The 21,582-nt window shown below is 39.3% G+C and overlaps 1 protein-coding gene across 1 annotated transcript; it reads right to left on the bottom strand.

Annotated features, from left to right (window-relative positions):
- Positions 1–15,942: 15,942 nt before the first annotated feature.
- Positions 15,943–19,825, bottom strand: LOC116253406 (disease resistance protein RGA2-like). Its single transcript, XM_031628246.1, has one exon. The coding sequence runs from the start codon at positions 19,823–19,825 to the stop codon at positions 16,007–16,009; it is 3,819 nt and encodes a 1,272-aa protein (XP_031484106.1). The 3' UTR covers positions 15,943–16,006.
- Positions 19,826–21,582: the final 1,757 nt, after the last annotated feature.

Below are 21,582 nucleotides of genomic sequence, written 5' to 3'. Positions count from 1 at the left end.
GAATGAGCCATGTTCTCACAATCTGTTGGCGGGAAGCACTGCCGAACAGGAGAAAATCGTCAACATACTGAAGGGTAGAGAAAGTCTGTAAGTGGGAGAACGAATGAGGTGTGAGGAAGCCAACGACCGTTGCATGATGGAAAAGCGCATAAAAGCTCTCAGCAACCAAGTTGAAAATCAAGGGCGATAACGGGCAACCTTGACGGAGGCCACGCTCGAGACTGAAGAAATCGCCACACTTCCCATTGAAGGAGACCGCAAGCTGGGCCCCAGTGACAAGCGACATGATCCACTGTCTAAACGATGGACCAAAAGCAAGACGGGTGAGGAGGTCAGAAAGGAACTCCCAACTAACCGAGTCAAAGGCTTTAGAGATGTCCAACTTAAGGATGAATGAAGGAAGCCGTAGACAGTAAAGGGAGTGAACAACCTCATTGGCTAGGACAACCGCGTCCTGCAGATGCCGACCCTTGACGAAAGCAACCTGGAAGGGGTTAATGATAGAAGACATGACAGACGCAAGCCGCAAAGAGAGCAACTTAACAATAATCTTGTAAGGTGTGCCTAGGATGGAGATCGGGCGAAAGTGGGTGACGTCCGTAGGGTTAGGGCGCTTAGGCACCAAGATGCAGGTAGCTTGATTGAATTCCTTCAGGAAAATAGAATTGGAGGCGAACTTATCACAAAACGCAAACACATCCGCGCTACAAACCTCCCAAAACATACGAAAAAATTCGACAGGGAAACCATCAATGCCGAGCGCCCTACCAGAGCCAAGGGCCCAGACTACGTTCTTGATCTTTTGATGCAGGAAGGGCCGCTCAAGAGAGATCGCACAAGAGACAGAGAGAGGGGAGAGGTGAAAATCTGGCAGCGTGGCACGAAAGCGAAGAGGTTTGGAGTAGAAATCCCGGAAATGAGCGCTCAGAGCCGGGAGGATGTCATCGCCAAGAAAAACCCTGCCCCTGATATTCATGGACTGGAGCAACGTCTGACGGCGCCTTTGAGAGGCGGCCAAGTGGAAGAATCTAGAGTTCTGGTCCCCATGCGCAAGCCAACCCAGCCTAGAGCGCTGCTGCCAATGGATAGACTCCCTAATCCACCACTCCTGGGCAAGACATTGCAGACAAAGGAGACGATAAGATTGATCCGCAGAAATATTGTCAGAGGCCTGAAGGGACAGGATCTTCTCATCCCAATCGGCCACCTCCGAAAATTTGCCACTCCAAAAAATGCGCTTCCAGGCGAGGGCCTCCCACCTGATGAAGTGCAACTTCCGCGAGAGCCTGAAAGCAGCCCACCTACCATCGACTGTACGAGCCCACCAATTAGGGACGGTAGCCACAAAGGATTCATCTCGGAGCCACCAAAGCTCAAAACGGAATCTGGCGTGCCTAATACTAGCTACCCCGAAGAAGGGAAAGGAGCAGCGGAGCGTGATCAGACAAGTGCATCAGACTAAGAACCAAGGAGGACGAAGGAAAAGCAGAGAACAACTCAGGCAAGAGGAACATACGGTCCAACCTACGGAGGATCGAAGGGTTCCTATTGTTGGACCAAGTAAACGTACCATTAGTCGAAGGCACGTCAAAAAGACCGAACTCATCAACGAACGATCAAAAAGCAGACATAGACGGGCCAAAAGTGATAGGGGAGGATGAGTCAGCAGGGTTAAGCAAACAGTTGAAGTCTCAGTTGAAGTCTCCTGCCAGTAGCCAAGGAGGTGAAGCTGCAAGCTGGCGAACCTGATGCAGCTCAGCCCACAGCTGTCCACACAGAGCCCCAACGCAAGGGCCATAGACCGCAGTAACCAAGACCGGCCCATTTGGCCAGCGTCCGCTGAGAGAAGCAGAGATAGAGTACCTACCGACATGCACAACAGCCCCCGTAAGGGGTGAAGACCAAGCTAGCAGGATGCCGCCAGCAACTCCACAATCTGGAAGGAACCCAAAGGATGGCTGACGCAACAAAGTACGAACACAAGCATGAGAGATGACATACAACTTGGTCTCAACCACGATTAGCACCGAAGGTCCGTGCTAACGGATCCAAGAAGAGAGATATCTATGCCGATAATGGGCACTGACATTCCAACATGCAACCCTCATGGGGAAACCACGTGAAGCGACGCATGCCTGGTGGCACCAGGAGGGAGGATGGAGGCTGTAGAAGCCCCAATCCTACGCAATTCCCACCGCAACCTGGCGAGGCTGGAGCGGGAGACCGGTGCCACAGCGGCAACAAAAGAGAGAGAGATAAAGAGAAAGAGAGGGCTAAATAGAAGAAGAGAAAGGAAGATGAAGATTAATAAAAGAGAGAAAAATTTGAGAAAGAAATCAAAGAGAGAGAGAGAGAGAGAGAGAAAGAGAGAGTGAGAGAGAGAGTGAAATTAAAAGGAGAGAAAGAAACATACTTTGAAAGAGAGAGAGATTAATAAAAAAGAGAGAAAATAAGATTTTAAAAAAGAAATCAAAGAGAAAGAGAGACAAAGGGGGATAAATATCAAGAGAAAGAAAGTAAATAAGAGATTTTTTAAAAGAGAAAGAAACTAAAGAGAGAGAGGGAGACCTAGGAAAGAGAGTGTGTAATTAACGAAAAAAGTGAAAGACAGTGGCCGTGGTAGTGGGTCGCCGATCGTGGAGTGCTTCATCGCTGGTGGGCTGACTTGTTGCTGGTGGGACCGTCGTTGCACTATTGAAGGGGAAGAAGCAGAAAGGGAGAAGGGGAATAGGGCGTCGACAGATGAAAATAAAGGTTAACATTCACTAATAGAATGGCGAATCAATAGTGATAAGTGTTACTGACGACAAAAAGGTGACATCAATAAAAGTTGACAATAAATATTGTCAATGGTTCTTCGATAATTACTGACGAACAATGAGTTTGTCAATGATGCTCCTAACAAATATAGACGGATTGTATGGGCCATCTGTAATAGTAGAGTAACAGTAGAGTTTCAACACAAACAACTGATGTGACAACTGACCATCAGCAAATAGCAGATCTTTATTGATGACATTTTTGTGGGAAGTCGGTAAATGTAAAAGTTGTCTTGAACTTTATCACGTCATTTGCAGTCGCAGGTGATTTTTCTTTCCGTCAGAAAACATCATATTTTTTGTAGTGATCATGGAATAATAAAAGATAGATAAAGAAACATTTTAAGAAACAAATCAAAGAGAAAGAGTGTTGAAACGGTTCTAAATGAGGCCCTTATGGCAATGCTATTCATGGTATTTCCATGATTAGTTGGATATGTTACCTATATTAAAAATTGCCCACCATGGATTGCCGTTAATTGTTCTTTCCATGATTTCTTGCTTTGTAACTGTTGTATTCACTCACGTGAAATAGTGATTGTAGAGTGAAACAACGATATAGAGAAAATATACAATACGAGCTCTCCTTTGCTTCTCATGGACGTAGGCATACATGCCGAACCACGTATACTCTGTGCTTTTCTGATTCTTCTCCCTAATCTTTATGGTATCAGAGCCAGGTTCCTATTGAAATGGAGTATTCCATGTCGTCCACTGCTAAACAACATTTGCTGTTTTCTATAGGCTCCGTTGATTGGAGGTGTCACCAGCAAAACAACATTTATTTCATTGTGGAAGGCTTAGCAGAAATCAGAGTATATCTCCGTGATCGATTTGGGGAAAAGCCTCAATTTCTGGCGAAGGAGAATCGTGAACGCCACTGGAGTACTCTGTTTTACTGTAAACAGAGATTGTCACGATAAAAAATTCCAGATATTCAGACGGGGTGCATTTCTTCATGGAGGTTCCGTTGAGGATGATTTTGGGGTGTCCCTTTCACTTCATCTTGTTGACCTTCAGTCCAAATTTCAGGGCTAACGGATGCCTGGGTGATTTTCTATGAATTTTTCATCATGCACGCTGCTGGAGTACTCTATTCTACTGTAAACAGAGACTGCAATTTCCAAAAATATTCAGACGGGGTGCATTTCTTCGTGGAGGCTCTCTTGGGGCTGATTTTTGGGGCGTCCCTTCCCCTTCATCTTGTCGACCTTCAGTCCAAATTTCAGGGCAAACGGAGGTTTGGGAGATTTTCTACGAACTTCTTAGTGTCGCTATATTCTGAGTATCGCCAGAAGGCTTCTGCGAGACGCGCAACTGCAAATTCAGGAGGAAGCAGAGTTCTGTCCCTTCGATATAGTTCCAGGTTCGTGCGATATTGAAGGTTTCTCTCATCAGGTTATCATGGCAGATAATAGCTCCCAGTCACAAGGAGCAGGGGATTGGCCTCAGCAACAGAGTTGCAGGACAGCGTCAATCCTGCACTCAAAATCACCATTGAATCCTCAAATGGGTTCAATTATATTACCTGGGAAAAATCTGCTAAACTTTTCCTAAGTGGAAAGTCTAGACTCGGCCACGTCACCGGCAGCAAACCAAAGCTTGCTGAGAATGATCCGAAATTTGCCGAATGGGAATCAAACAACCACATTGTCAAGTCGTGGCTCTTGAATTCCATGGAGGAAAAAATTGCTCGTGGACTCTTTTTTCTTGAAGCTGTCAAGGATGTGTGAGAGGCAGCTCGTGATCTCTATAGCCAGCAATACAATGTCGCTCGACGTTTTCAATTAGCGCAAGAAATCAGCAAGCTCAAACAAGGAGATGACCTTCACAGAATATCTTGGACAACTTCGCGCCTTATGGGATGAATGGGAATCCTATACCCCTATAGCGACTGCGCAGTCAAGTTCTCATGTCACTGGAAGTTCCCAAACTTAGCACCGTCAGTTCCATCATTATGCGTGAGGAAACCCGACATCAAATCATGGATCCTTTCAACCGAACTGAGGAGGACTCCCAAGCAGCAATGGTCTCCAAACAAAAGGACGTGAGTATGTCTTCTGGTTCTAGGTTTTTAAATTCCAAAGGAAAAAGGAAACTTTTTTGTACTTATTGCAAGAAAGAAAATCACACAAGAGAGAAATGTTGGAAGCTAAACAAAAAATTGAATGATGAAGGACGACACAAGGCTGCTCATGTTTTTCATGATGATCAGAAAGATACTCCGGTGACCATGGAAAAGCTGACCCAACTTTTACAGAATTTTGTCAAACAAAATTCAGCTACCTTGGCTGCTAACGAAAGCGGTGACGTTGCAGGTACGTGCAGTTTTTTGTCTTGTTTAGACGACAATACTTGGATAATAGATCATCTGATAATATGGCTGGTTCCAAAACAATTTTAACCGACATTGAAGGTGTCTCTTATATAAAACCTGTTACTATAGCTAATGGCGGCAAGATTAGCGTCACAGGAAAGAGAGTTACACAATTTTTTGAGAAGAAGGGTCCTATTGATGTTTTATATATGCCTAATTTGACTTCGAATCTCATGTTTGTCAGTAAGATAACCAAGACTTACAACTGTAATGTGATTTCCTCGCCCTCAAAGGTTGTGTTTCAGGATCAGATCACCGGGAAGACGATTGGTGAATGGGACGAATTTCGCGGTCTCTATTACTTGAATTGCAGAAATAAGGCACTTGCTGCCACTACAAGCAAGACTGAAGGAGAAAAATGACATTTGAGGTTGGGGCATCCATCAAATTATGTTTTAAATTCCTTGAAGCCTGGAATATTTTCTGATTGCAATGCTTGTGAGGTGTGCCGGTATGCCAAGTTAACCAGACCACCATTTTCTTCCTCTGAAAGTACTACTAAGTCAGTTTTTGAGATTGTTCACTCGGACATTTGGGGACCAGCCTCTCTTGATTCATATAATAGTTTTAAGTACTACTTATCCTTCATTGATGATTATTCTCGTGTGGGTTGGATATATTTCATAAAAACCAAGGACAAGTTGTTTTCTAATTTTCCAATATTTTACGACATGGTAGTCACTCAGTTTGGGACAAAAATTAAAACCTTACGGAGAGACAATGGGACTGAATATATAAACAAGAATTTTGAGTCCTTTGTCAACAAGGTTGGCATACACAACCAGACTACATGTAGATAAACACCTCAACAGAACGGAGTTTCTGAAAGAAGAAATAGGCATTTACTTGAAGTGACTCGTGCGTTGCTTTTCCAAAACAATGTTCTAGAACGCTTTTGGAGTGAAGCAATTTTAGCAGCCAACTATATTATAAACAGGCAACCAAGACACTATCTTGAAAATAGATCCCCCATTGAAGTTCTTAAAGGAACGAAACACACTATTGAACATCTTGGAAAGTTTGGGTGCATTGTTTATGTTTGGAAATCTCCCAAACATCGAAACAACCTCGTGCCATAAAATGTGTGTTTATCGGATATTCTCCTACCAAGAAAGGATATAGATGTTTTGATGTGGCTTTAAGGAAAATGTGTATATCTCGCGATGTTAGATTTGATGAGTTGCAAGCATATTTTGAAAATCATCCTTAGGGGGAGACTCAAGTTCATCCTCAAAGGGAGAAAATAAACTCAAAATTTCAGCCTCTCCCTCTTCCTAATGTTTTTCCTATGGCTGACGTTGAGAATGGTAAAGTTTCTATTTAAGTCCAAAATAAAAAAGATACCACTCCTATCATTGAAAGAGTTGATAGTGCCTCACGACAAATCACTGCAACTGAAACACAGCTAGAAAACACCCTGCGGCGACCGGAAAGGATTCGACAACATCATTCCTGGCAAGTTACTGCTACTGAGACACAACAAGAGAACAATCTTCGGCACTCAGAAAGACTTCGCCAACAGCCCGAACAATACAAAGATTTTGCTATGAGCAGTATGGTTAAATGTTCGATAGAAGCCTGCGTTGATTATGGTGTTTTCTCTCAAACTCAGACAACCTTTTTTAGGCAGTCAAACAAAGCCTCTGAACCAAGGACATTTGAAGAGGCTGTTCAAGATCCTTGCTGGAAAAATGCCATAAGAGACGAACTAGATGCTGTAACAAAAAATGACACATGGGAACTCGTCCCTCTTCCTCCACGTAAAAAACCTGTTAGTTGCAAATGGGTTTTTAAACTGAAATTTCATAGTGATGGAACTTTTGGCAGACATAAAGCTCGTCTTGTTGGTCACGGCTTCTCTCAAACAGAAGGGATTGACTATACAGAAACGTATACTCCAGTGGCAAAGATGACAACTCTTTGTACCCTTGTATCTATTGCCTGCAATCATGAGTGGGATTTATTTCAGCTTGACGTAAAGAATGCTTTTCTTCAGGGTGATTTACAGGAAGAAGTCTACATGAAAATTCCTCAAGTCCTCCATTATGAAAACCAGAAAATTTTGAAGAAGTCTATCTATGGACTCAAACAATCCCCGCGAGCTTCGTACTCAAAGCTCAGTTCTGCCTTGATCGATTTTGGGTACAAACGCAGTGTTTCAGACAAAACTTTATTCATTCATCATTACCAAAATAAAACTGTTTTGGTTCTTGTTTATGTGGATGATATTGTCATCACAGGGGATTCCAAGAACATAGTTGAGAAGACCAAATTATATCTCCATCAAAAGTTCGAGATAAAAGATCTAGGAAGATTGAAATACTTCCTAGGAATAGAGGTAAGTCATTCCGAGAAATATGCTCTTGATCTATTAAAGGAAACAAGGAAACTTGGAGCGAAGCCAGCAGTCACACCAATAGAGGTAAATCACAAACTTGACAAGATAGATCGTGAAGAACCAGTACAAGATGCAAAACATTATTAACGTATTGTTGAAAAATTGATGTATTTTACTATTACAAGGCCTGGCATTACCTATGCAGTTAGTGAAGTAAGCAAATATATGCATCCTCCCAACGAGCTCATTTCTCTCCTATTGATAGAATTTTAAGGTACTTAAAAGAAGCTCTAGGACGTAAACCAGAATTTTATATTATCAGCTCCAAATGGGTGTATAAAATTAAACGTCTCCCTGATGGCTCTATTGCGAACGTATTGTTGAAAAATTGATGTATTTTACTATTACAAGGCCTGGCATTACCTATGCAGTTAGTGAAGTAAGCAAATATATGCATCCTCCCAACGAGCTCATTTCTCTCCTATTGATAGAATTTTAAGGTACTTAAAAGAAGCTCTAGGACGTAAACCAGAATTTTATATTATCAGCTCCAAATGGGTGTATAAAATTAAACGTCTCCCTGATGGCTCTATTGCGTGGCATAAGGATAGACTCGTGGTTTTCTTCAAACTGCTGGAATTGCTTATCAAGAAACATTCAGCCTCAGTGTCAAACCTACCACTATAAGGGTAATACTCTCTTTAGCAGTTCATTTTCGTTGGCCTTTAAGACAACTTGATTTTGACAATGCTTTTCTAAATGGGTATCTTTTAGATGATGTTTATATGGGTCAACCAGAGGGCTTTGAAGATCAAAATTTCCCCCACTATGTATGCAAGTTAGATAAGGCTTTGTTTGGGCTCAAGCAAGCCCCGCACGCATGGTATCATTGCCTAAGCTGCTATCTTTGAGGTATTGGATTTAATGTTTCTCAATCAGATGCATCATTGTTCATTTACTCCTGCAGCTCTCACCAACTATATCTCTTAGTCTATATTGATGATTTGATCATCACCAGATCAGCTCCACACCTTATCTCTTAAGTCATTCAGCAGCTTGAATCTGACTTTTCCATGAAGGATTTGGCCCCTTGGCATATTTTCTCGGCATTAAAGTCAAGCAAAAACCGGGGGACTTGTATCTATGCCAACAAAACTATATTAATAACATTATTCACAAAGCTCAAATGGATAATGCCAAACCTATGACATCTGCCATTGTGACCCCTAAAGTTGATAAAGTTGATGATGAGTATTTCTTTTGGGATCCTACTATATCGGAGTGTAGTAGGGGTGTTACAATATGCCACCCTGACTCGTCCAGACATTGCATTTCTACAAATCGTGCATGTCAATTCATGCACTCTCCAAAGTCTATTCACTGGACAATGGTTAAAAGGATTCTTTGTTACTTAAAAAGAACAAGCCATTATGCTCTTCGCTTGACTTGATCACCATCATTGCAATTAAACACCTTTGTTGGAAGTCAGGGTTTTGCTGCTCTCTTAGGCAACAATATAATCTCATGGGCCTCTAGAAAGCAGACAGTCACTCAGTCAAACGCTGAAGCTGAGTAGAAGTCTTTAGCTTGTGCTGCTGCAGAAATAGTATGGCTAAAATCTCTTTTAAAGGAGTTAAATATTCAATCGTTAGAAGCACCAATCTTATCGTGTTACAATATAGGGGCCCTATATATAGCATCATATCGTGTATTCCATGCTCGAACAAAGCATGTTGAAGTTGATCTTTACTTTGTTAGAGATCATGTTAATGAAGGAGAAATTCAAGTGAACTTTATCAGGACCAAAGAACAATTAGCGGATGGAATGACAAAGGCCCTTGGAAGAACTATGTTTAAAGATTTTTGGCACAATCTCAACTTCGTGGAACCTCCATTCAGCTTGTGGGAGGCTGTTAAGGAAAGAATTGAAGCTGATACCATTAGATTTGCCAAGAGATAAATATCATCATATCCTGTATTTAAGGATAGTAAATTTCAAATTTATCTCTTTCCCAATTTCTGTTGTAACTATTTAATTCTCTGTATGTCTGCTGAGAGATATCTTTAGAAGATTATATATATTGTGTATCATCAACAATGAAAGTGAATATAGAAAAAGTATTCCTCTCTCGTTCTCTTTTAGATCTAGAATTCTTTCAAGAGAGACCTGGTTTTCTCCCAATGTGATCCCCACGACAGGCTTGGGAACAAAATTTAAGAGGACCTCAAGAAATAAGCAAGCATACCCTAGGCGAATGAGGGTTTTCGTATATGCATCTCTTTCCAACAGTTCTCCGCCAAAGGCTCAGCAATATTCTGAGAAATCAGCTGATGACAAAGCACAGGGAGAAGAGACCCCAGGCGAGCGGACAGACTTCCCCATCTTTCTCTCCCCCCTCCCCGTCTTCCCCTTCCCCCGTTTCAACCTCGTTGGAACCATTGCGTTTTCTCTCTGCTCGTAACTGCGACGCAATGTGAAGATCACTGAAAGCCTCTTTTGAGTTCTTCAGACCCTGAGACCCCTAACGAGTGGACAGCCCTCACCATCTTCCCTTTTCCCCCCTCTCGACCTTGCAGGAACCAGCAGGAAACTTTTCCTTGTCTTCCACTTTCCCTCCAGTTTCGACCTCACGAGTGTTTGGAGAACCAGACTGCAGAAGAGGCCGTCGACAACCACCCACTTGATACGACAATAACAGTAAAGAAAGAAGGGAACAGACTGTTGGACCCAGTCATCTTCATTTGTTTCATTTGGTTGTAGGGTCTGTGAACTTGCTGCAGCAGCAGCCTGTGTAAGAATATAACAGATGCAACTAAGAAGTGCCAAATATAACATAGTGTTCAGATGTGGTAAACCTTGGCAAACTAGGTGAGAATCTGGCCACTGAGTCATCTAATCCTTGGCACAATTGAAGCCAGACCTCAAATTAGGTGAGGTTCTTTCGCCCTTTTCTGGAAATTTTGAAGCTCCATCATCCTCCGCACCATCCATCATCTAATCCTTGGCACATGTGAAGCCAGATTGCAAATTGAATGTGTTGTAAATAATTTCAATTTTGGAAGTCATCTTACAAAATTCAGATAATACATTGTATTAGATCCTTGTTTTTTTGTTTGATAGATTATTGAGTCACCGCACTACTAATTGAAGAATGTCATGGTTGACACAATGGGGCATGAAGGGTGAACTACACTTAAAATGAAGCGGATCTGTTTTCCATTGTGAAATATGCGTGAAAGTCAGGTCTTCAATCTGATTTTCATTGACACTACTTCTCTGGATTGCAAAGTGGTGGCATATATTGCTTTTAGAAGTTGAAGGGTGTAACATTATAAGTTTACTCAGGTCTCAACCCAAGACCTTGGAGGCAGAGGGAAGGGTGTCTACCTCTTTAAGGTATTCCACCCCGCTCTTCCTCTGTGTTAAAAGTGGTTGTTCATTGCTTTGGCCTAATTGCAATTCATTTTCTTGAAGTTCAATCATCCATTTGTCATACCATAAAAAATATTTTTCACAGTCTCTTTATTCTTCCATAATATGAAGGAGAAATCTTGGGCGCTAGTAACTACTCCTGAGATTTGTTATGTTCCTTCTTCATGATTTGTGTGACAGTTAGCTCATAGTCACCTCCTCCTGCTTCTAGCTCCCAAGGTAACTTGCCGGGAATGAACAACTGCAAGCATTCATTCTAATTGACAAGTTATAGTAATTGACAAGTTATAGCAGGTTACGCCAACTGATGTCTGCCTTGTGCACAGCCTTAAAAGTAACATTCAACCTAGGAGTTTTATGGCTACATTTAAATCTTTTATGGATTCATCTCCCTTTCTTACAGTTATCCTCTCTCCTTTATTAATCTTTCTTTCCTTTTCTCTTGTGGTGATTTCTCTTTCTATTGTTTCTCTCTCTCTTTGATTTCTTTCTTAAAATCTCATTTTTTCTTTCTTTTATTAATCTATTTCTTTTTTCAGTTTCTTCCTCTCTACCTCTCTATTTTTCTTGTCTGTCTCTCTTTCTTTGATTTCTCCTTTAAAATTTTTCTCTCTTTTGTATGTTAATCTATGTTTGTTTTTCTTCGATTCCTCTCTTAAATATATTTTTCTCTCTCCTTTATTAATTGCTCTCTATCTCCTTGATATATATATATATATATAATTTCTCTCTTAAAACATTTCTTTCGCTCTTTTTTATTAATCCCTCTCTTTCTCTCTCTTTTTGATTTCTTTTTTAAAATCTACCTTTTCCTCTCTCTCTCTTCAATTTCTCTTTCAAAATTTCTCTCTTTCACTTTCTTTTGTTAACCTCTCTTTCTCTTTTTGGTTTCTCTCTCCGATATCACTTTTAAATTCCTCTTTTATTGATCTCTATCTCTCTCGCTTTGATTTCTCACTTAAAGTATTCATTTTCTTTTTTATTAATCTCTCTCTGTCTTAGTCAAATTTCTCTTTTATTAATCTCTTTCTATTTAATTTTCCACTTAAAATATCTCTTTTTCTCTCTTCTCTTAATCTCTCTCTCTAATCTCTCTTTCAAAATCTCTTTCTCACTCCTTTATCAATCTCCATCCTCTATCTTTTCATTTTCTTTCTCTCTCTTGAACCTCTTTCTCTCTCTCTCTTCTATTTCTTTCTTCAGGTTTTTTTTCTCCTTTCTATTAATTTCTCTCTCTCTCTTGGATTTGTTTCTTAAAATATATTTTTTGTCTCTTATTAATCTCTCTCTTTCATTTCTTTCTTAATATCACCATTTTTCTCTCTTATATTAATCTCTCTCTCTCTCCCTCATATCTCTCTCTCTCTCTTCGATTTCTCCCTTAAAATCTCTGCTATTTACTCTTTTATTTAGGAACCACAAGTTTAATCACATTCTTTCCTTCATTCTCTTGATAATCACTTATTGACCATTCTATTGGTGTCTCAAGAATGTATTTTCCTTGAGAAGTACATCATCGATAGGATTGAAATATAATAAGATAACGAGAAGAACCACATTCATCAACTTCTTCTAAAGTAGACTATTTTCCCTCATAGTTTGAGCCCATAACCAAGGCAAGGGCTTTTTCTTCTCTTTCTTGATTACTCTTTCTCTTTCCTACTCTTTCTCTTTCCTTTATTTTTCACTTAAAGTTTTTCTTTCATTTTTTAAAACTTTCTCTCTCTTAAATTCTCTCTTGAAATGTCTCTTTCTATCTTTTATTAACTTCTCTCTCACTTCAGTTTCTCTATTTCTCTCTCCCTTCCCTCAATCTATCTCTGGCTTTTAAATCTCTCTCATTATTTATTTATTCATCTATTAAAATATTTTTTTCTCACTCATTTGTGCTCTTTCTCACTCCCTCGCTCTCTCTCTCTCTGATAACGATTTTGTTTTTTAACTTTTTTTCTTTTTTTATTGTTGTCTCTCTCTCTCTCCTATTTTTCTATTAAAATATCCTTTTCTCTCTCGTTTATTACTTTTTCTCTTCAATCTCTCTCTTGCTACGGACTTCTCTCTTAAAATCTCTCATTCTTTCTCTTTTATTAATCTCTTCTCTCCATTTCTTTCTTCAATATCTCTCTTAATTTTTTTTTCATCTTCCTCATTGATTCCCCTCGTACTCTTTCTTCAATTTATTTCTCCTCTTTAAAGCTTTTTCTCTTTAATTATTTTGTCTTGCTTTCATTAATCTCTCTTCATCTCTCTTCGATTTCTCCTAAAATCTCTCTTCTTCTCTCTTTTATTAACACTCTCTTTCTTTAATTTCTCTCTTAAGATCTCTCTTTCTCCCTTTTTTTATTAATCTCTCTTCCTTTATCTCTCTTTCATTTCTCTCTCTCTCTCTCTCTCTCGCTAGTTTTCTTTTGATTTCTCTTTTAATTTTTCTTCTCACTTTTACTAATATTTATCTCTGTTCGGATTTGAGTACAAACAAAAACAAAGTCATATCCAAATCTAAACTAAAAATCTGATTTCACAATCTGAATCTGATTTTTACATTCATATTTGAATTTGATTATGAACTTGGGATCAAATTTGTTCAATTTTCTAAATGTAAGAGCATTAGATATAGAATATTTCCTCAAAAAGAAATGAGATCTGAATGCATATCCGAAATTATGTACATCTGAATCGGATCAGACATAATTTCTTAAAGCTGAATCCGATCCGATTTCTTAATTGGATATTCAATTTCTTTCAGATTCTATTTTTGTTTGGAATAGTTTGATCAGATATCCGATTCAAATAGGATATTTTGACATCCCCAAGTGAGTATTTGATGAGGCTGGAATTGTAGAATTCTTATTTTTGATGACATGGGAATTGTGTTATCAAATGAAGAATTTTGATTTGAGAATTTAGGGCTTGTTGTAGAATGTTGTGATTGTATCTTAGGAGGTGGAATTATGATTCTAGATTTTTTTCATTTTTCCTTAGGGTATATGTTACGAAGATTGTAGTTAAACACAAAGGAAAATTAGAAGTGGAATTTTCATTTGAATTCCAGTTTGCGATATAATTTTGTTTTTACAATTTCAATTATAAAATCAACATTCAAGGCATTCAAACACCCTCTAACATAACCATAATTCATTGGAAAATCCGCAATAGCTGTCGCCGTGGCTAGTACCAATCTAATGACTATATATATATATATATATATATATATATATTAGCAATACTATTTAAATTAAGTTTATAATATAAGGCGGGATGGGATGATACGTAACGGTAAGTGCCGATATAATGGTTTATAATGCTGGTATTGATAAGAGACAGAAAGAGAGAGAAAAGAGCCAACAAAATGCAAAAATATGAATATTTAACCATAACGATACCGATTTTAAAAACCACACACATTTAGGCAACTTAAAATGAAGAGAAAAGGTTCAGTAACATCATATAGCAACACTAATCATCTTCTTCTAATCATCATCATCTTCTTCTTCCATCATTAATCTTTCACCAAGACACTCTTCACTCTCGTTTATTAATCTCTCTCTCTTCTCTTAGGTTTCTTTCTTAAGATCTATCATTCTCGCACCTTTATTAATCGGTGTCTCTCCCTCTTTCTTCAATATATCTCTCAATTTTTTTTTCATCTTTCTTATCAATTCCCCTCGCTCTCTCTCTTCGATTTATCTCTCCTCTTTAAATCTCTTTCTCTCTCTTCATCTCTCTCTTTGATTTCCCTCTTAAAATCTCTATTCCTCTCTTTTATTAGTCACTCTTTCTCTTTAATTTCTTTCTTAAGATCTCTCTTTCTCCATCTTTTATTAATCTCTCTTCCTTTATCTCCCTTTGATTTCTCTCTCTCTCTCTCTCCCTCTCTCCTCGATCTCTCTTTGATTTCTCTTTTAATTTTTTTTCCCGCTTTTAATAATATCTATCTCTGTTCAGATTTGAGTAGGAACAAAAGAAGTGATATCCAAATCTGAAAATAAATTCCGATTTCACAATCGGAATCAGATTTTTACAATCATATTTGAATCCGAATATGAACTTTGAACCAAATTTGGCCGATTTTCAAAATGTAGAAGCATTAGATATAGGATATTTGCTTAAAAATAAAACCGATGTGAATCTGATCAGATTTTATTTATATCCAAATCCGATCAGATGTCATTTCTTAGAGTCGAATCTGATCCAGTTTCTTAATCGGATATTCATTTTTTTTCATATTCATTTTTTTCAAAACATTATGAACGGATATGCGATTCAGGTCGGATATATTGGCATCCAAAAGTGAGTATTTGACTTGACAAGAATTGTAGAATTCTAGAATTATAATTCTCATTGTGATGAAATTAGGATTGTGTTATCAAATGAAGAATTTTGATTTCAAAATTTTGAGCTCAATGTTGAATCAAAATTATGGAGTTGTGATTATTCCTTAGGAGGTGGAATTATGGTTCTAGAATTTTCTATTTTTTTTGTTTCACATTAGGGCACAAGAGACGAAAGTTATAATTCATCAATTATAGAATTTCAATTATTTTTTTTATCAAACACGTCATTTTCAATTTTAAAATTAAAATTTCATATTATTAAACCCAAAGGAAAACTAGAAGTGAAATTTTCAAGGGAATTCCAGTTTGAGGTAGAATTTTGTTTTTATTATTTTAATTACAAAATCAACATTCAAGGCCATCTAACACCCTCTAAAAGAACCACAATTTGTCGCTAAGACCTTCATAAACGGTCATCACAACGTAAACCATGTCTAGTACCAATCTAATGACTATATATTTTTTTTAGCAATACTTTTTAATTTAAGTTTAAAATATAATGCGGGATGGGGGACAAGTAAAAGTAAGTGCCGATATAGTGGTTTGTATTGCTGGCATAGATAAGGGAGAGAGAGAAAAGAGGTGACAAAATGCAAAAAGATGAATATTTAACCAAGACAACACCAATTTTAAAAGCCACACACATTTCAGACAATTGAAAATGAATAGAAAATGTTCCGTAACATCATATAGCAACACTAATGATCATTCATATATGTCCAACCTCCCTCCAAGCCGGTCTCTTAACTCCTGCGGCAGATCGAGTGCGGGGCATCTCTGAACTCCTAAGTGTTCAAGCTTCGAGAGGCAGGTAATCTGTTGCTTGGCATCCGTGGGACATGTTGTTTCATTTTGTTGGGGAGTAATATTATTCACGTCCACCAGAGACTTTAGATTGGGGAAGTCCCAAAGCCATAGACTTTTCAGTTTCGGGAGGCATTGCCAGTGGCCTCCCAAGCTGATGTCTTCAGTAAAACATCGTAGGCCCAATTCCTCCAGTTGGGAGAGAGCCCACACCCAGTCAGGCACCTTTCCCCATTTGAGATCTCCACTATTGTTGTCCATCAAAATCAGATTCTTGAGGGAGGGCAGAATTGTCGATACCTCCGATGGCACTACTATTGATTCCAAAACTGTCCCACCCAATGCTAACTCATTGAGGTTAGGAAGGTGTTGAAGCAATTTCCAACCCAAACTTGCATTTGGGCAATCCCACACTGTCAGCTCTTGGAGTTGAGTCGCTTGGCCGTCATGCCCCGCCAGCTCCGATAGTGCATAAATCAAGCCTTCTGTTTGCATCATTGGACAATTGGAAAAAAAAGCCACTCTTAAGCATGGCATAGAAGTAAATGTTGTTTCCCCTGATCCAGCTGCTGGCCACCCCTTCCAGTTGGCCAATTTCTCCATTTTCATTATCTTAAGTGAAGCAAGGCGAGTAGGGAGTTGCTTTAGAGCGTTACAATCTTCCACTTGCAGCAACTCCAAGGCAGGCATGGTAGCGAGAGTCTTCAGCCCATTACATCCATCCAACTTCAACGACTTGAGAGCAGGCATCTCAGCTACTTGCTCTAGGCTACCACAATCTCTCACTTCCAACGACTCCAAGGCCGGCATATTAGCAAAAGTCTTCAGCATATTACATCTGCCCACCTCCAATGACCTGAGTGCAGGCATCTCAGTTACTTGCTCTAGGCTGTCACAAAAACTCACATTCAGCGAATCCAAGGCCAGCATATTAGCAAGAGTCTTCAGCATATTGCATCTGTACACACTCAATGACCTCAGTGCAGGCATCTCTGTTATTTGCTCTATGCTGTCACAATATCTTACCTCCAACGACTCCAAGGCCGGCATATTAGCAAGAGTCTTCAACATATTACATCTGACCACCCTCAGTGACCTGAGTGCAGGCATCTCAGCTACTTGCTCTAGGCTGCCACATGCAGCCACCTTCAATGACTCCAAGGCCGGCATATTAGCAAGAGTCTTCAGCATATTACATCCCTCTACCACCAATGACTTTAGGAAAAGCATGCTTGGCAATTCACACAATGTTGGGCAGATGTCGACCTCCAATTTTTCCAATGATTTAATTCCTATAATTGTTGCCAACAATGGGCAACGTCGCAGCTCTAGTGTCCGCAGCTCCACATAGTTGGTGTCCAAATACCATGCAGGCCTATCTCCTTCATAATCGCAAATTCCCAACCTCTCTATGCCATGTGGAGGTTCCAAAGCCTCCAGCAAACTCCTCTGGTCAGAAGCACTATCCACTTTGTCATTCTTGAAGACCAATGCCACAATATTTAGCTCATGCTTCTCCTTAAGTTGTGCTTTCTTTGCATCAATTACTTTCACCCTTCCCCCACCCAAACCTTTTATTAACAATTCCCCTTTCAGTTTGTTCAAGTCTTTTAGTTCCCTAATATTGCATCCTCTTGTGTCCCCTTTCTCATCGCATACCAGAAACCTATGCAAGGTCCGTAAATTGGTAAGCTTCCCTACACCTTCTGCCATAAATGTCAAACACTCTGTTCCTTTCAGCCCAAGATACCTCAAGTTGCACAGTTCGCCCATTTCCTCGGGTAACTCTTCAATGTTGCTATTACTTAAATCCAATGTTTGCAAGTTATGGAGTTTGCCAATTGAACTGGGCAACTGTCTCACATTAGACTCGCTTAGATCGAGATATTTTAGAAGTGAAAGGCATTCAATGGAGTTTGGTAGCTTATCCATCTGACATCCCATCAATGACAACACCCTCAACCACTTGAAATTGGTGAATTCCACCGAAGACAAGGAGTTACTCAACAATGTCCGCACCTTATTTCCTGCTCCTAGGGCATTATATTTCATGGCTGCTTCTGCATCGTCTACACCAAGTAATGACAAATGGCGTGTTTGCTCAGTAGCAGAGGCATGCCTATATTCCTTTTCACCTATGTACGAGGCAAGGTCATGCAAAATGTCATGCAATTTTATTTTCTTATCTTCAGTTTCTTCAAACAAACACCGATATATCAAATTATCAATATTTTCATTTGCTGTCTCTTCCACATCAATGCCTTTCTTTTGGTCAATCAATCCATGTGCCACCCATTGCTTGACCAATCTCCCCTTTTCAATCTCATAATCCTTTGGATAAATGCAGCAATACACAAAACAACGCTTCAAATCATGTGACAAATCATCATAACTCAGCATGAGACCAGGAAGAATGCTACCGTATATTTCAGAAGATGGTGATGAGGCAGGCATCTTCCATTCCCAGATCTCACTCTTCTCAACGCTTTCCCAGACAGCTTTCGTCATCCTTTTTGTACGCATTAAGGACCCCACCGTTTCGACTACAAGCGGCAACCCACCACACTTGGCCACTATCCTCTCCCCAATACCTTTCAAATTGTGAGTTGCCAACTCATTTTCTTCTTTCCATGCCACATCCAGAAACAAGCACCAACTTTCCTCGAAAGTCATTGCTGGTAATTTATGCATTTTAGCACCAATCCCTTGGGAGACTTCAACCTTTCTACTAGTGATCACAATCTTGCTCTCCTTTGCACCTCCCATCAGGGTGTCCTCTACCTCTCCTTTCCACCAACCTAATTCCCACATATCATCTAAGACCAACAAAAACTTGCTCTTCGAGAGCTCACTTTCTAATTGTGTGCGCAAGGCACTCAAAGTGGTACCCTCAAGTTCTCTCTCCGATCCCTTGCATACTTCCTTCACTATCTTTTGCAGGAAATCCTCAGGCTTTCGCATCTCTGAAACACAAACCCACCACCTGTGTTTCCCAAACTGTTCTTCGGCTTCCTTAAAGACCATTTTAGCAAGAGTAGTTTTCCCAATCCCACCTTGACCTACAATGGATACAATAGAAACACCACGTCTTCCTAGCACACTATTCTCCGTAAAGCCATCAAACAAGAGTTCTTTTACTTTCTCCTTATCGTTCGCCCTGCCTATGGGTGGTTGTGTAGTACTTATGTAATGGGTTGTCTCTCGAGGATTGTTATGTTCATCGCCAATAGGACCCTTACCACTACTCTCTTTTCGTGTTGTGTTGAGCAAATCCACCATTTTACTATCATTTCCTATTTCATCAAGCCTTCGGTTTATGTTTTTAATTTCATTGCCAAGTTGGTAAGAAGCAGATACATGTTCTTTAAAGCAAGAGCACAGAATGATCCAGGGCTTTCTTACCTTGTTCAATGAAGTCATAGAATCTTTCTCCCTTTTGCTGAGATCAACTACGTTTTGGTATTCTTCGATGATGTCCTGGGCATCATATAAAATGTCCTTCACCTCATTCTCTAGATCTTTGTCACGCTCATTGCTGAAAAAGTGCTTGCGATCCAAGGTTTTGAGGTCCTTCTGCAACTTTTCCAGCTTCCAATTGAGTCTTTTGAGATCGTCTTTGGCATTCCATATGAGGTCCACCTTCTCTTTCAACAAACTGGTAACAGCCCCCAATAGATTAGAAATAGCTGTTTCTGCAAGTGTGTCGATTACCATTGCCATCTTCCCTGGTTTTTCAATAAATGGAGCAAGAGGAAGAGAAGCAATTTTCAAGTGCTGGGGAAGAAAGGCAAATAGCTAACATATAAAGACCATGCTGCCAGAATTTTGTTGACAACTGGCTCCACCACCACATGGTTGACTTGCCGGTGGTAGAGAGTAGATGCAACAGCTCTCTTCTCCATTTAATTTAGGCTACATGACAGCAAGTGGGTTCATCAGTTCCATTGGCGGCTCCTTCTCCCATTAGCTACATTCAAATTGCAGCTTTTTACCATTCACATGAATTTTCCCATTAGCGATATAATGTGACCTGTTTTTCTCTTCAGTCCGGTGAAACATGCTTATAATACTGGAGCGCATAACAAAAATATTCAATCATACATGTTTATATTAAGTAGAGCTAAAGAAGAAATTAAATTAGTTATATTTAGTTGCTGCTAAATAAATCTGGTGGAAAGATCCCTAACACAAGCCTTCTACGTCTCTTAGAGTTCCCGTTATCAGATTGGTGAGATTTCATGTTAATCTTCTGTTTATCTGTTTTCATTAGCTACAAACAATTTGCTGCACTTAACAGTCAAATTTGGACTCGTTGCTAATGTACATACTGAATCCATTTGCCAGATCCGATCTTTATCATAATGTTAAGTTAGGCATAAAGTAAGTTGGGCATATATATATATATATATATATATATATATATATGAGAGATAAGTACAATATTAGCAAAGGAACAATTACTTATGTCTAAATGCAATGTTCAATACATTTTTTTAACAGTCTAACCATTTAGGTATAATCTTAAAAATAATTTGGTAGGTGAACCAAGCTAATAATTGAAATCAAAATAAGTCTAAAGCCATCGTATCGTATCTTGACAAAATAATTCCAACGCAGATGAGCTTGCAAATTTGCTGGCTCTTGGGGGCAGTTGACGTTCAAAATCGAAGCCAGGAAATGGAAACCTGCCACTCGTAGGCCAGCTTCCAATAACTTAGAATATTATTTGGACCATGGTGCGCTCATGTGCTCTACAAGTCTACAGGTTGGCAAAATCCATAATTACTCATAAAAAATCAAGAAAATCCCCAACCCCAATCTTCCACATCACCTAGACTTATACGTCGCCAACAATTTTAAAAAAATATAAATTAGAGAGGAAGTGCGCTCAGGCGGGAGTAAGCTAATATAAAAATGAAGACGAAACTTTTTTTTAAATAGTGGACATGTTGCCAGATATATATTGCCCGTAGGCCACATGATCACTCTTAACGGAGAATATTCTATTTAAGCTGTCGTTTTAACTTGTTTTTCCATTTAAGAAGGAAAAAAAAAAACAAAGTCGATTATTTTGTTTTCATTTTTGTCATAAAGTTGTGCACTTGTGCGTGGTTCAGCGCACCTTCTTCAGATATGAAGTTGAAATCCAACTCATGAATTACGTGAAGAAATTCACGTCTTGCTTCTTACAGATCGACCACATAATGTTGGACCATCTCTTTCCCTTGCTCTGGTTTTACATGTTGTCTAGGATCTCAAAAATCCATCGGAATTCGCCTCACTTGTCCACGATCAGGGGACTGTATAAAGATACGGTTATATATATATATATATATATATATATATATATATATATATATATAGAGAGAGAGAGAGAGAGAGAGAGAGAGAGAGAGATAAGCATACCAAAAGTACTTGGCCAATGATTGTTGAACGAAGCAAACAATTACTTATGTTAAAATGCAACGTTCAAAACA

Source organism: Nymphaea colorata, chromosome 1 (assembly GCF_008831285.2).
Source record: "Nymphaea colorata isolate Beijing-Zhang1983 chromosome 1, ASM883128v2, whole genome shotgun sequence".
Lineage (NCBI taxonomy): Eukaryota > Viridiplantae > Streptophyta > Magnoliopsida > Nymphaeales > Nymphaeaceae > Nymphaea > Nymphaea colorata.
This window is presented reverse-complemented; position numbering and strand designations above follow the sequence as displayed.